The sequence below is a fragment of the Hordeum vulgare genome, chromosome 7H (genome assembly GCF_904849725.1).
Source record: "Hordeum vulgare subsp. vulgare chromosome 7H, MorexV3_pseudomolecules_assembly, whole genome shotgun sequence".
NCBI classification, from domain to species: domain Eukaryota; kingdom Viridiplantae; phylum Streptophyta; class Magnoliopsida; order Poales; family Poaceae; genus Hordeum; species Hordeum vulgare.
Genome location: NC_058524.1, coordinates 14,175,641 through 14,188,746, shown reverse-complemented (window position 1 = coordinate 14,188,746; position 13,106 = coordinate 14,175,641). Strand labels below are relative to the sequence as shown.

At 44.0% G+C, this 13,106-nt stretch overlaps 1 protein-coding gene across 1 annotated transcript; it reads right to left on the bottom strand.

Moving 5' to 3' along the window:
• Positions 1-588: 588 nt before the first annotated feature.
• On the bottom strand, positions 589-2,159 carry LOC123410803. The gene is made up of 3 exons (XM_045103744.1): positions 1,875-2,159; positions 1,470-1,756; positions 589-907 (listed from the first exon to the last, which is right to left on the bottom strand). Exons 1-2 carry the CDS (start codon positions 2,103-2,105, stop codon positions 1,493-1,495), a joined length of 495 nt encoding a protein of 164 aa, XP_044959679.1. The 5' UTR covers positions 2,106-2,159; the 3' UTR covers positions 589-907; positions 1,470-1,492.
• Between the last annotated feature and the right edge of the window lie 10,947 nt (positions 2,160-13,106).

Genomic DNA, 13,106 nt, shown 5'->3' with positions numbered 1-13,106 from the left:
GAAGGTTAAGACAAGGTATTTTTCTTCTCTATTATTTCTATCTTGTTATCAGCTTTCTTAAGGTTTTTTCTTTTATCTTCTTATTTTCATTTATAATTGTTTCTCTTTTTGACTTACATTTTTTTTTACAAATTCATGAACTTTTTTTATCCTCTGGGTTTCAGTGTACAAATATTTTATTGCATGTCATAAATTATTTTTTAAAATTGGACTAATTTATATTACATTCATGAACACTTTTTAATAACGTGTGAATTTTCTTAAATGCTATGAATATATTTTTAAATGACACAACTAACTTTAATATGTTACAAGCGACTTCAAACAATCGCGCGGACAAATTTTTACATTTCATGAACATTTTTCAGATGTCTTTACCATAATTTTTAACGGATGAAAATTTATTTAAATGTCACGAACAATTTCTTAAGTGGTACACATATGTTTTCAAATTACCCGAACAATTACTTACTTTTCATGAACATGTTTCTAAATGTGTGAACATCTTCTCGATGTCACGAACAGGCAAATTAGCCCTAGACAAATCCAGCAAGCAACAATCATGGACAAAGCAGGATGACAGTGAAATGCTATGGTATATCACATACTATAGCGTAGAATGGAAGCTCTTCATCAGAGCGTACAGGTAAACGACAGCAACACATCCATGCTTCGTTAGGTCGATAGGTTCGGTACCGAGTGACCAGGCAAACTACCATATTACCGCAGATACTAATGGTTACACTGAATAGATTACTAGGTAGTACACATCACACGACATGCATGTCCGTCTCTTTATTTAGAACAGCAACAAAGCTAGAAGGAAGCAGAGGCGCCCCTGCAGCAGGTACAGTACTGCGTAGTACTCTCCATCATGTTGCTATGCTCAGCTCGAGATGCTGTGCACCTGGCCAGTGAAATTACGAAACTGTATCAAGATCAATGGCATTTCAAGTTGAGACAAGGAACAACGGAAGTGCAAACATTTGAGGAGCGAGCAGAAAATTTATTAATTAGTACTATTTTATCGATATCTACCAACGTGTGGCGGTTTAGTACAAGAGTAGCATTGGTGGTTGGTGATGAGTGATGACTGGGGCCGGACAACAATTATACTTTCAGTTGATAGCAAACATGCATGCAGACAGAACCTACTTGACTACTACTCGCTCCGTTTTTAAATATAAGTCTTTTTAGAGATTTCATCAGGAAATTACATACGGATGTATATAGACATACTTCAAAGTATAGATTCATTCATTTTACTTTGCATGTAGTCATTTAGTGAAATCTCTAAAAAAGACTTATATTTAAAAACGGAGGGAGTACTCGCAGAACATTACTTGCATCATCATCTTCTACCAATTTGTTGGTACAAACAAAACACGATGTTCAGACTTGAGATACACTACTTTTGAAGAAGCCTACTGTTGATGTTGAGCTTAGTTTAATTAATTAATGTTGGTTACCTGAGTAAGTGGGCGATGCTCCGTTACTCTGCAGCCACCATGTTGCTGGGCTTGGGGTTCGTCCTCCACAGCGACAGTGCAGCACGGACGTAGACGAGGGCTTCACCCACGAAAATGAAGAAGAGAGCCACGCGGCCGACAAGATCGAACAACTCTGGATATCCATACTTGTATAAAGCGAAACAGATGGTTCCCGTCAACGTCGCCAGAAGCAGAAGAAACTGAAGACACAAGGAAAACTCATCATCGCCGGAAGGTCGCTCCTCCACATCCTCTGCGTCCGCAGCCTATCACATTTGAGGATCATCATCATCATCATCATGACTCATGAGAAGCAGAACCATGGTACAGACTACAGAGAGGCATGCATGGAACGGAGAGGCGTGGAGAAGAGTGAGTACATACCTTGCTGCTGCTGCCGGCGCCGCGGAGGAAGAAGAAGAGCATGATCGCCAGTGGCAAGAGAAGCGGGACGAGTATGGCTAGATAGCCAGGTATCAGCGACATGACGTTGGCCACGGCACAGCCCCAGCCGTCGGCGCAGGCCCGGTCCGCGACAAAGGCGAGGAGAACGGCCACGGCGAGCGCGTAGAAGGTTACCTTCGTAGCCAGCTCTTCTTCTTGAGTCATCGCCATTTGGGTGTGGAGTGAAGTGGTCTGGTCGGTGAGTCGGTGAGGCTTCTAGCTGGTGTTATGGCCTGGGGGTCTTGTGGGCTTTTATAGTGAGCTCCAAGCTGTAGCGTTGGATTCTTGCACGTAATCAAAATTTAAAGCAGGAATTTCGCATGATCTTTATATAAGAATCCAATTATTTCATGTGTCCTCCTTATGCATTTTTTGCAGTCACCACTGATCTTATATTCTTCTGTAGGAACGTAACAACTTTCTCATCATGTTTGAATGGCCGGTAGTCCAAGTGTGTGGAATTAAACCAGTGCTGGCATTCCTTTCTATGGAAAATTAGCGTAACATTTTGCTGCCACGGTGATGGACCAATCATTCAGTGCTATATATAGCCTATAGGTGGTTGTTGTCGAGTACTGGCAATGTCGAGTGAAAAAGACAAAGACACATTGTTGTCTAATCATTTCTTGTGCCATTTTAGGATACCCTCCTAGTAGAGACTTTGGGAAGGTTTCGGTTTGTCAGCGGTAGTGTGGTGCACTACAAAAAAAAGCAGAGTCGTAAAAGGTGGCCATTGAGAATAGTCTGAATTATATCGACATCTTAATTAATGAAGGAAATAAATTTTCATTAAAGGTACCGGTAGTGTTAATTTCATAGTGACCATGAACTATTTACTTACATTTTAAAACACAAAAGTTTCTCCTAACTCTTCTGAGAATAGCAACATTAATCTTCAAAACTAATCCTATCCATCAGAATCTATGTTGTTACGTATGATATTTCAAATCAATGGAACAAAGTGTGTTGTAGCAGTGTACCATATAGCTTGTGAGCAAAGAGAGCCTTGGCTCAGTGGTTGGACATGCGGTTGTGCAGCCCAACGACCCGAGTTCAATTCCTAGAACTGATAGGTGATGCACATGGAGTTTTCTTCCATTTATTGAGGATCAAGTTTGGCGTGTGGTAAAACCACTCATTAAAAAAATCTTGATACTCATTTAAAGAAATTATGAGGACCATGTTTATCTTGGTACTCATACTAAAATGGCCGTATGCATCCCTTGTTGGTGCAGAGGCCAGTGAAAATCTCTCCCAATTTTTAAAGAACAGCATCCGCACATCTCTCCCCAGCCCCTGCCGAACACCCCTCGCGTCGCCCCCGCCCTGGGCGACTCGGGGGCTCCCAAGCCCCAGGCGCCGCCGCCGCTCTCTCATCCTCCCCTCCTCGCCGCCGCCGGGTGACGCCGCCGGTAAACCACGTGTGGCAGACGGCGGCGGCGGGGGACTCCCTCTCCCGGCTCCCCTTCCTCCGCGGGCGGCGGATCTAGGTGGTTGATGGCGGTGGCTTGTGTCAATCGCGATCGGGCGCGAGGGGGCAGGCCTCGGCGAGCAGTGGTGGGGAGTGGGGCGCACGGCGGCGGCCCGCGGCAGGTGCTCCGGCGGGTGCAGGCGGTGGTGGCCCCTGTACGCGGTCGGTGGATCCCTCTTTGACCTGGACGGTGCTGGGGGTGGCGGCGGTTGCGGCGGCGGTCCTCGCTGGATGCTGGTGGCCATGGTGTTGCTTCTAGTTGACCCCGATCTACTCCGATCTGCAGCGGATCCGGCCCCAGATGGTTTTTCGCTGTTCTTGGGTGCTGGCCCTGCAGATCCGGTGGTTGGAAGGGTTCCGGGGGAGTCCCTTGGCCGGTGCGGCGGCCACTCCGAAGGGAGCGCCTTTGGGTGTTGTTCCCCTTGTTGGAGGCTTTGGAGAGGATCCCCTTCCTTCCACCCCTCCCAGGAGCTCAGGTGAAAACCTCAGATCCCCTTGGTCCAAGCGACGACGACACCGCGGTGGCGTGTTCCTTCCTGAAGGCGTTGCTCGGGGGCTGCTCAAGCGGTGGTGGAGGTGGCGGCGGGTCGATGTCGGCGCATTTTGGCCTGCTACATCTTGGAGGCTGTGACGTTGGCGGCGCTCGTCTGGTGGAGCAACGGCATTGTTGTTTGCGTCATCAGGCTTTGGATGCTCCGGGGGAAACCCTAGATCTGGGTCTTCCTGGATCGGACGATGATGGCGTTTTATCGCCCTCCCTCCTGGGGGCATCGTTTTGGAGCAAGTGTTGGCTGGAGGAATGGTGGAGCGGTGCTTCATCTCACACATTGATGGCGGCGGATATCGGCGGCATGGCGCTGTGGGGACTCGGCGTCCGATGCGTGGAGATGGACTCGCGCAGGAGGAGGTAGCTATCTGGCGTCATGGTGACGTCAATGGCAGAGTGGCTACACAAGGTAGAAGCCTCGATATTTGCTCTGAAGACGGACCGGTGGAAGATGGCGGCGATAGCACACGAGTGCGTCAGATCGGTTTTGTGCCCTAGACCCGGTATGTGGCAGATGGCTTGACCGGATCTGTCGGGGCTTCCGACTTTTGATGTTAGGCTTAGGTAAGTGATCTGGGTATGTGGCCCAGCTAGCACCCCTTCATCATATGGATAGGAGTAGCGATAGATGTTGCGAAGATGGTGGATTCAGACATATTGTTGTAATACTTTGTAAGGTCCTCGAGAATAATCAATAAAATGGCCGCATGCATCTCCCTGATGCAGAGGCCGGGGATCATCCTCCTTTTCTAAAAAAACCATATAGCTTGTGTTCTTGAGTAGTTTTCCACTTATTATCAAAATAGGACAAAGTGCGTGATTTGTCCTAGAGGTTCTTGCCTTTATTTATCATTCTAGTGCACGACGACGGTGGTAGACTTATGAGCAAAAGGGAAATATTATTCAGTGGTGTGTGGTTAACTTGTCATAGCACTTTGTGATTAGCTTCTGTATAGTTCTAGCTGGTAATAAGGTGCAAAAATTGAAGTGCACGGTACAATTAGTGATGGAAACGGGGAAAAGTTGCAGTGAGTGTATAGCTTTGTAAATAAGCCTTGAACCTGTGGAGAAACCCAAACGTGGCCTTTTTTTTTTTTGAAAAGGAGGAGTACCTCCGGCCTCTGCAATAGTACCCAAACGTGGCCATGACGAGTGTATTTCTCTTTAATGGAACAAGATGTTAACATGTTTACCAGATTTAGAAATGCTACACTAAGTCGTAGTTTCCCTTTGTTAAAAACATGCCAGGAATGCAAATTCGTGATTAGGACGCAACCATACAAGACACCCAGAAACTTGTGCGGTGCAATGCTAATTAATGTTGCTAGTAGTAGTACTATTAACTTTTTAGTAATGGTAGCCATCAATCCCATTTGAAGAAGGGTACTAACGTGACATGAGGGAACTAAAGATTAGAACTAGAATTGGAACTGTGATATGATGTCGTGATGGCGCTGATGCATTTTGGTCGCACGTATTATTTTACGCACTATATATCGCCATATTCTCTTTCAAAACAATTATATCCATCATCGACTACCATGGCTATCATTTATTACCCAATCCCATTTGAACAAGAACGTGTATATCAATCAATCTCATTTGAAGAAGAAGGTGACTACTGTGACACGAGGGACCTAAGGATTAGAACTAAAATTAATGGCCGGTAGTCCGAATGTCTGTAATTAAACTAGCACTTCCTTTTTTCCCTAATAAGTCGTTTTAGATTTTGCTGACATGACGATGGAAAAATCATTCGGTGCTATAGCCTATATGTGGTTGTTGTCGAGTAGTATTGTGGAGTGAAAAGGGCAAGTGTGCATTGCAGTGTAATCACTTGTTTTTGCCATTTTAGGACACCCTACTAAAATACACTTTGGGAAAGTTTTGGTTTTGTGGAGATAGCGTGGTGCACTGCAAAAAAAGAAAAAAGAAAAACAAGTCATAGAAGGTGGTCACTGAGAATAGAGTATTAATTATATGGACATCTTAATTAACAAAGGAAACAAACTATCATTACAGGTACGGTAATGTCTCATAGTGACCCTGAACAATTTAATTGTTCAAGTGGGCACTTTGTGAACCTTCAAACTAATCATATCCATTGGAATCTAAGTTTTTCTCAGATTTCAAATCAATGGGACAAAGTGTGTGGTAGCAGTGTAGTATATCGCTTTTGTTCTTTCTTAGAATTTTTCCTATTTTTAAAGTAGGAGAAAGTGTGTGGATTGGTCTAGAGGTTCTCCTTGATTTATATTTCTAGTACATAATGACGATGATTGACTTATGAGCAAAAGGAGCATGATTAATTAGCAATGGGGGGATCACTTGTCGTGCCACTATGTGATTAGCTTGAGTTCCAGTTGGAAGTACAGGGTAAATAATAATTGAAACGAAATAAAGTTGTCGTGAATGGATAGCTATGTGATGAAGCTTTGAACATGTCAACACACCGAAACGTGGCCATGATGAGTGTTTTTATCTTTAGTGGAACAAGATGTTAACATGTTGACCGGATTTAGAAATGCTACACGAAGACGCAACCATGTCAGGATTGAAAGTTCATTATTAAGACCCAACCATACAAGACACCCAAAAACTTGTGTGGTGCAGTGCTAATTAATTATTATAGTAGTATTGACTTTTGTAATAGTAGTAGCCTAGTTTGTCGAAAATAGGGACGTGTCTAGCCATCGATACCATTTGAAGAAGAAGCTCACTAAAGTGACAGAGCGGACCTAAAGACTAGAACTAGAATTAGTACATTGATATGATGTCGTGATGGCCCTGCTGCACTTTCATCACATGTACTATTTTGACGCACTATATGTGTCCATATTGCCTTTCGCAACTATTAATTCCACCAACTACTACTATTGCTATCATATATTACGCAACTGCTACTTGACTTATCTCAAGCCCAACAGCTTTGCTCTATATAGATTTCAAAATGGAAATATAGATTTTGAATGAAAAACTGAGTCCAACATGTATCTTTGCTATATAGATTACTATCAGTGGTCACCAAAGTTCCGAACAGCCATACTATTTTTCAAATGTTTGGCTGCCCCTGGCCTTTGCATCTCGGCAATGCATGCAACTATTTTATTAATTATTCTTCGTCGTCTTCTATCCCCTTCTTTTTATCCATGCAACTAACACCACCTGCTCGCACCCCCCTCTTGTACCGCACACGAAGACTATCGACCCATGTGTTCCAACGTGAAAGTCATTTATACCATGCACGTCACCTAATGGCAAGACATTATATTCATCAACGACTACCATGGCTATCTTTTATTGCCCAATCCCATTTGAAGGAAAACATGTATAGCCATCAATTTCGTTTGAAGAAGGTAACTCAAGTGACCCGAGGGATTAGAACTAGAACGAATGGCCGATAGTCCAAATTATGAAATAAATTATGTCGTCTTTCCTTTTCCGAAAAGTAGCATTCGATTTTGCTCTCATGATGATGGAGAAATCATTCGGTGCTATAGCATGTAGGTGGTTGTTGTCGAGTAGTATTGTGGAGTGAAAAGGACAAGTGCGCATTGTTGTCTAATCACTTGTTTGTGCCATTTTAGGACACCCTCCTAATAAAGAGTTTGGGTAACTTTCGGTTTTACGGATAGCATGGTGCACTACAGAAAATGAAGTCATAAAAGGTGGTCGTTGAGAATAGAGTATTAATTATATGGTCATCTTAATGGAAGAAGGAAAGAAATTATCATTATAGGTATCGGTAATGTTTCATAGTCACAATGAACGATTGAATTACAATTTCAAACACAAAAAGTTCTCCTAACTCTTCCGAGAATCTTAAGAACTAACCTATCCTTCGGAATCTAAGTTTTCTCAGATTTCAAATCATCTGGAAAAAGTTTGTGGTAGAAGAGTAGTATTTGGTTTCCATTCTTGCATAGATTTTCTCCCATTTTGCAAATAGTACAAAGTGTGTATTTTGGCCTAGAGGTTCTTGCCTTGATTTTATCTTTGTAGTACGTGATGGCGATGGTTGACTTATGAGCAAAAGCGACATGATTAGTTAGTGACATGGGGATCAGTTGTCGTGTCACTATGTGATTAGCTTGAGTGTCAGTTGGAAGTACAAGCTAAAATTAATGATGTAAACGAAATAAAGACGCTGACCAGATTTAGAGATATGCTACACTATGACCTAGTTTTGCCTTATCAAAAGCATACTTGGATTGGAAGTTCATCATTAAGACGCATTCATACAAGACACCTAGTAGAAACGTGCGCGGTGCAATGATAACTAAAAGTTGTTAGTGGTATTTACTTTTGTAAGAGTAGTAGTGTAGCCTGTGGGAAATAGAGACGTGCCTAGCCATCGATCCCATTTGAAGAAGCAGGTCACAAAACTGACACAGTGGACCTAAAGATTAGAACTAGAATTAGAACGGCGATATGATGTCGTGATGGCCCTGCTGCACAAAGCAGGTCACATGTATTATTTTGACGGACTATATGTGGCCATATTATCTTTCACAACCATTAACTCCAGCAACAACTACTATGGTTGTTATTTACTACGCAACTGCTAGTAGACTTATCTCATGCCCAGCAGATTTGCTATATATATTTTAAAACGGAAATATATAATTTTTTAACGGAAAACAAAGTCCAACATGTAGCTTTGCTATATGGATTGCTATTAGCGGTCATCAAAATTGCTGAGCACCCATGTTATGTTTGAATGATTTCACTAGTGGGGACGGGGCCTTTAGCCCCGGCCCGTAAGGGCCTCTAGTCCCGGTTCACTAACCGGGACTAAAGGTGCGGGACTAAAGGCCTAACCTTTAGTCCCGGCCCTGTTTCAAGCCGGGACTAAAGGTGCTCCACATGGGCGCCTCGTAGCGTCCTCAGGGGCAGGCCCTTTAGTCCCGGTTCGTTACACGGACCGGGACTAAAGAGTTTCAGATTTTGTTTATTTTTGGGTTTTATTTTGAATGAAATTATTTTTGGGTTTTAGGGTTTTAGGGTTTAGGTGTTCGGAAGATTAACGTGATGCCTCGTTTGATGTTCGGGAATTAGTTTTCATATAATTTAAATAGAAATAATTATGCATATATATATAAGATTAACTTATCTTACAAGCGAGCATATATATACAATTATATGGAGATCTGAATTATCGGGACTAGAGCCCGTTTATTCGATTACATGGACGAACATCAGTAATGACCCCTAGCTACACTAAATCGTCCTTTGTCATCTATAGCTTCCGTCCTCAGAAAGGTCGCAAGCTCCTCTACAACAGCAATCGCGCGTTGCTCTGGTAGGACCTTCGTCCTCATGGCCGTGTACTATATAAGAAGAGGAGATGAATATGAATATCAATCATGATAACAAAGAATGACGGGTAAAAATAGAGGTGTGAATGTTCATTGCTTACGTGTATCTGTGATCCTTGTGCTCAGAGGTAAACGTGCGAATGGTCTCGCAAACATAGTATCCGCATAGATGCGTTCCTCGTGTCTGCTGGTCGCACTTTACGAGAATAGAATATATATAATCAAAATAATAATCTAGCATCATAAATGTATTGAAAATAGAAGTATATCATACTACTACTTACCTGAGCCGCTCTAAAGGTCAGCTTCTCAGGCTCGATACCGGGAGTCACGCACTTGAACCGCTTCCAAACCCTGCCCGACAAGGATAATGATTTGCTAAGTTTTTCATTAATTGATATATCAGAAAATCATCGAAAGAGACCGATAGAGCGCAAGAATGATTGAAATTACCCTTGGAGCATGTCCTGCAGGGTTTGGAACTGTTCCAAGGGTCTCGATAATGGGTCGAAGGCATCAACTCTTCCCTTATCAATTTGAATGTCCAACAGAATTCAATGGAAGCAGCACATGTATATATATAAGTGAATGGACACAACAGAGTAAAGACCCTCACCTGAAGTTGTATGGAAACAGTATGTGGTCACAGAAATTTTGATCTGTTGGAAACCTTAGAAGGTTTTCCTCCGTCTCCTTGGGTTTATTAGTTAGCGACGCTATATGTACTTTATCTGGGTCAATAAACCCAATATTTAGGATGTTCTTACTTTTACAATCCAGAATCTTCATTCTGCATAATAGAGTACAAGTTATATATAGACAATGAATTGAAATAACTAAACAAGTTATATGTAGACAACGAATTGAAAAACTTACAGACAATAGCAACTCATAAGCGATTTGTCGAGGGCGTCGCCATTGTACATCTGGAAGAGTTCATCAAAGTCGATATGGATTTCTTCGGGGCGGCCGTAGTACTCCCGTGGGACACTCACCACGATCATCGTTCTCCCATTCTTTGATTCACTTAAGTACCATGTATGCAAGTAACGCATATTTGTTGGGAGATCATCTTTGCTGATCAAAGGCGCTCTCATGACAAACTGTGGCTTAGGGGCTACCACAGCCTTGGGTAACCAGTCGTCTTGGGAAGCCAGAATGTCTTCAACCGGGACACCCCATTCAGCCGTCCACTTCTTTGCTAATTCCAAATCTTGCCCCTGCACCGGAGGGGGGACATTCTCGGTTAACACCCTGAGGGGTGGGATCGACTATTTGGCCTGTTGTCCAAGCTGAGGAACGTCTGATTTTTTCTTGCTTGTAGTTGAACTTGATTTGCTCCCACTTGCACTTGCACGTGACATGGTCTTTTTCACTTCCTTCTGCAATGTGCGTGTATAGTCATCAGGCTTATGGTGTAAGTCATACTGTGATGGAAGGGTCGTGAAGTATTTTGCAAATGCTATTTGCTTCTCGGTGTATTCCGGGCGGGGCTCGGGTTCCTTCTTTTTCATCTGCGCATCATGATGTTCCTTTGCTATCCTGGAGTTTTCCTCGGGGGTACGATCATAAGGTCTGATAGGAAGATTAGCATGAGGTACCTTTGGGAGGGGCGACCGTTTGCGCTTTGGGGGGCTCGGTCGCTTAGAAATCGTCGGCGGAGCGTTCTTGGTGGCACGCTTCCGCTTAGTATCCGGAGCGGGCGGCGGTGGAAACGGACGACCCAAGTCCGACGGCGGTGATCGAGATGGACTCGTGTTGTGCTGGCCGACGTCATGTGGAGGGCTTGGAGGTAATGGAGGTGTAGGTGACCTGTGACGACTCGGAGGCGGTGTTGTCCTTGGGGCCGAGCCTGGAAGCATGATGTAGTTCTTGTCCAATAGGATGACTCCACCCAATACTTCTCCGAGTGTCCTCTCATCTTCGGGTCCAGCTATGTCGAGCTCCATATCATGAAACCCCGCCATGATTTCATCTACCCCGACTTTGGCAAAGCCAGTTGGAATCTCACGGCCATGCCAGCGTGCATCAGGGCCAGAAGGTAAAGCTTGTCCGACGGCCACCTTCATGGATATGTTCTTGAATTTCTGATGGAGTTCACATGATGTTGACTCCTTGATTCCATCCACGGGGTAGCCGGGACCGCCCTCTATCATTCTTCGTGCATCGTCGGGCGGGGCCTCAGATTCAGCCACGCTGCTTTTCCGCTTAGATGGGGCGCCGGTAATATCAAATGCAGGATCTTCCTGGCGCGCTACTCCTCTAAGCTCATCAATCTGCTTCTGTTGCTCGTTAATCCTGGCAAGCAACTGGTTGAACTTGTCATTCTCCTCATCCTGCTGCCGCTTCTTTGCTCTCTCTCGGCTTCTGTAAGTGTCTTGGTCTCTGGCAAACCCAAGCCACCACGGGTAAGAAGGACCGAAGCCTCGCGTTTGTCCCCCATGTTCATCATTGCCGAGGACCAGTGTGAGAAAATCTTTCTCTCTATCTGCAGTGAACTTTCTTTTTCCCTCCTTAATTTCTTTCACTATCCTTTTCCAATTCTCCCTGGGTATCCTAAGACCGTCACTTCAGATGAGGTCCCCTGTTTCTTCGTCGTACGAACCACCATGCGCAAGGAACCAATTTCTTGCTCTCAATTCTCACTCATCACGGAGTGGTTCAGGTACGATGCCTTTATCTAGCAGATCTTGCTCTTTCTTATCCCACTTTGGGATGGCAGTCTCATAGCCCCCTGGCCCCAGCTTCTGGTGATATTACTTCTTGTCGACATTTATCTTGTTCTTTTCTAATAATGCCTGGGCATCTTCTGACTCCTTGTACTCTTGAAATGCCTTCCAGTGATTCGCCTGCTTGGCTAGATACCCCTCGAATACTGGCACTTTCTTTGTCTTCAGATAGTTTTTCCATAGCTTCTTCTTCCAGCTACGGAACAGTTCGACCATCTTCTTTAGAGTCCACTGCTTGACTTTGGCCCTTAGTTTGTCTGCGGCGTCTTCATTCTCACATTCTGGCAGGTTGAAATGTGACATGAGATCATTTCAAAGATTATCTTCGTACCTTTCGGCGACACAGTCACTATCGGCTGCCCCTTTGCGCTTGTTCCACTCCCGAACACTGATCGGGACGTGATCCCTAACGAGAACTCCACATTGCTTCTTGAATGTGTCAGCAGCATTCTTAGGAAGCTTGGGTTCGCCCGTAGGCAATATCACCTCAAAGGTGTAATGCGTCCGTGCATCCAACTTTCTAGTCGGGCCTCATTTCGTAGCTTTGCTTGATGTGGAGGCCTAAGAGGGAGAAACATTCGTCAAATGAATGTATATGTATACAATATAGATTTATCTCCAATATTTTTCACATATTACAAGTGATTGTCGAACTTCATATGTATACCTCGCCGGACTTTATTATTTCTTCACCGGCTTCTCCACCGGCTTCTCCATCAGTGGAGCTATCACCTTCTCCGTCATTGGACCTATCTCCTGCCCCATCGGCTTCATCTTCGTGTCGGTCGACCTCCATTCCATATCCGGAGGGGTTTAGATATGACGACGGAGATTCAGTTGGTTCAACGTCGGGGCTGTCTTTGATTATATCTTCGAGAAGTTCTTCCTCTTCGAGGTTCCTGATATGTGGATCCATAGTTCTGCAAAAAACGGACATTTGATTAACTAATAAACTAACAAACTATATAAGAGGGGTTGGAAACTTCGAAGTGTCGTTTTATATAGGAGGACCTTTAGTCCCGGGTCTTGGCTAGAACCTAAACTCTAAAATATGTCTAACGGATTCTCTTAACCTTTGTACCAAAAAAGAATTATTCTATCAGGAAC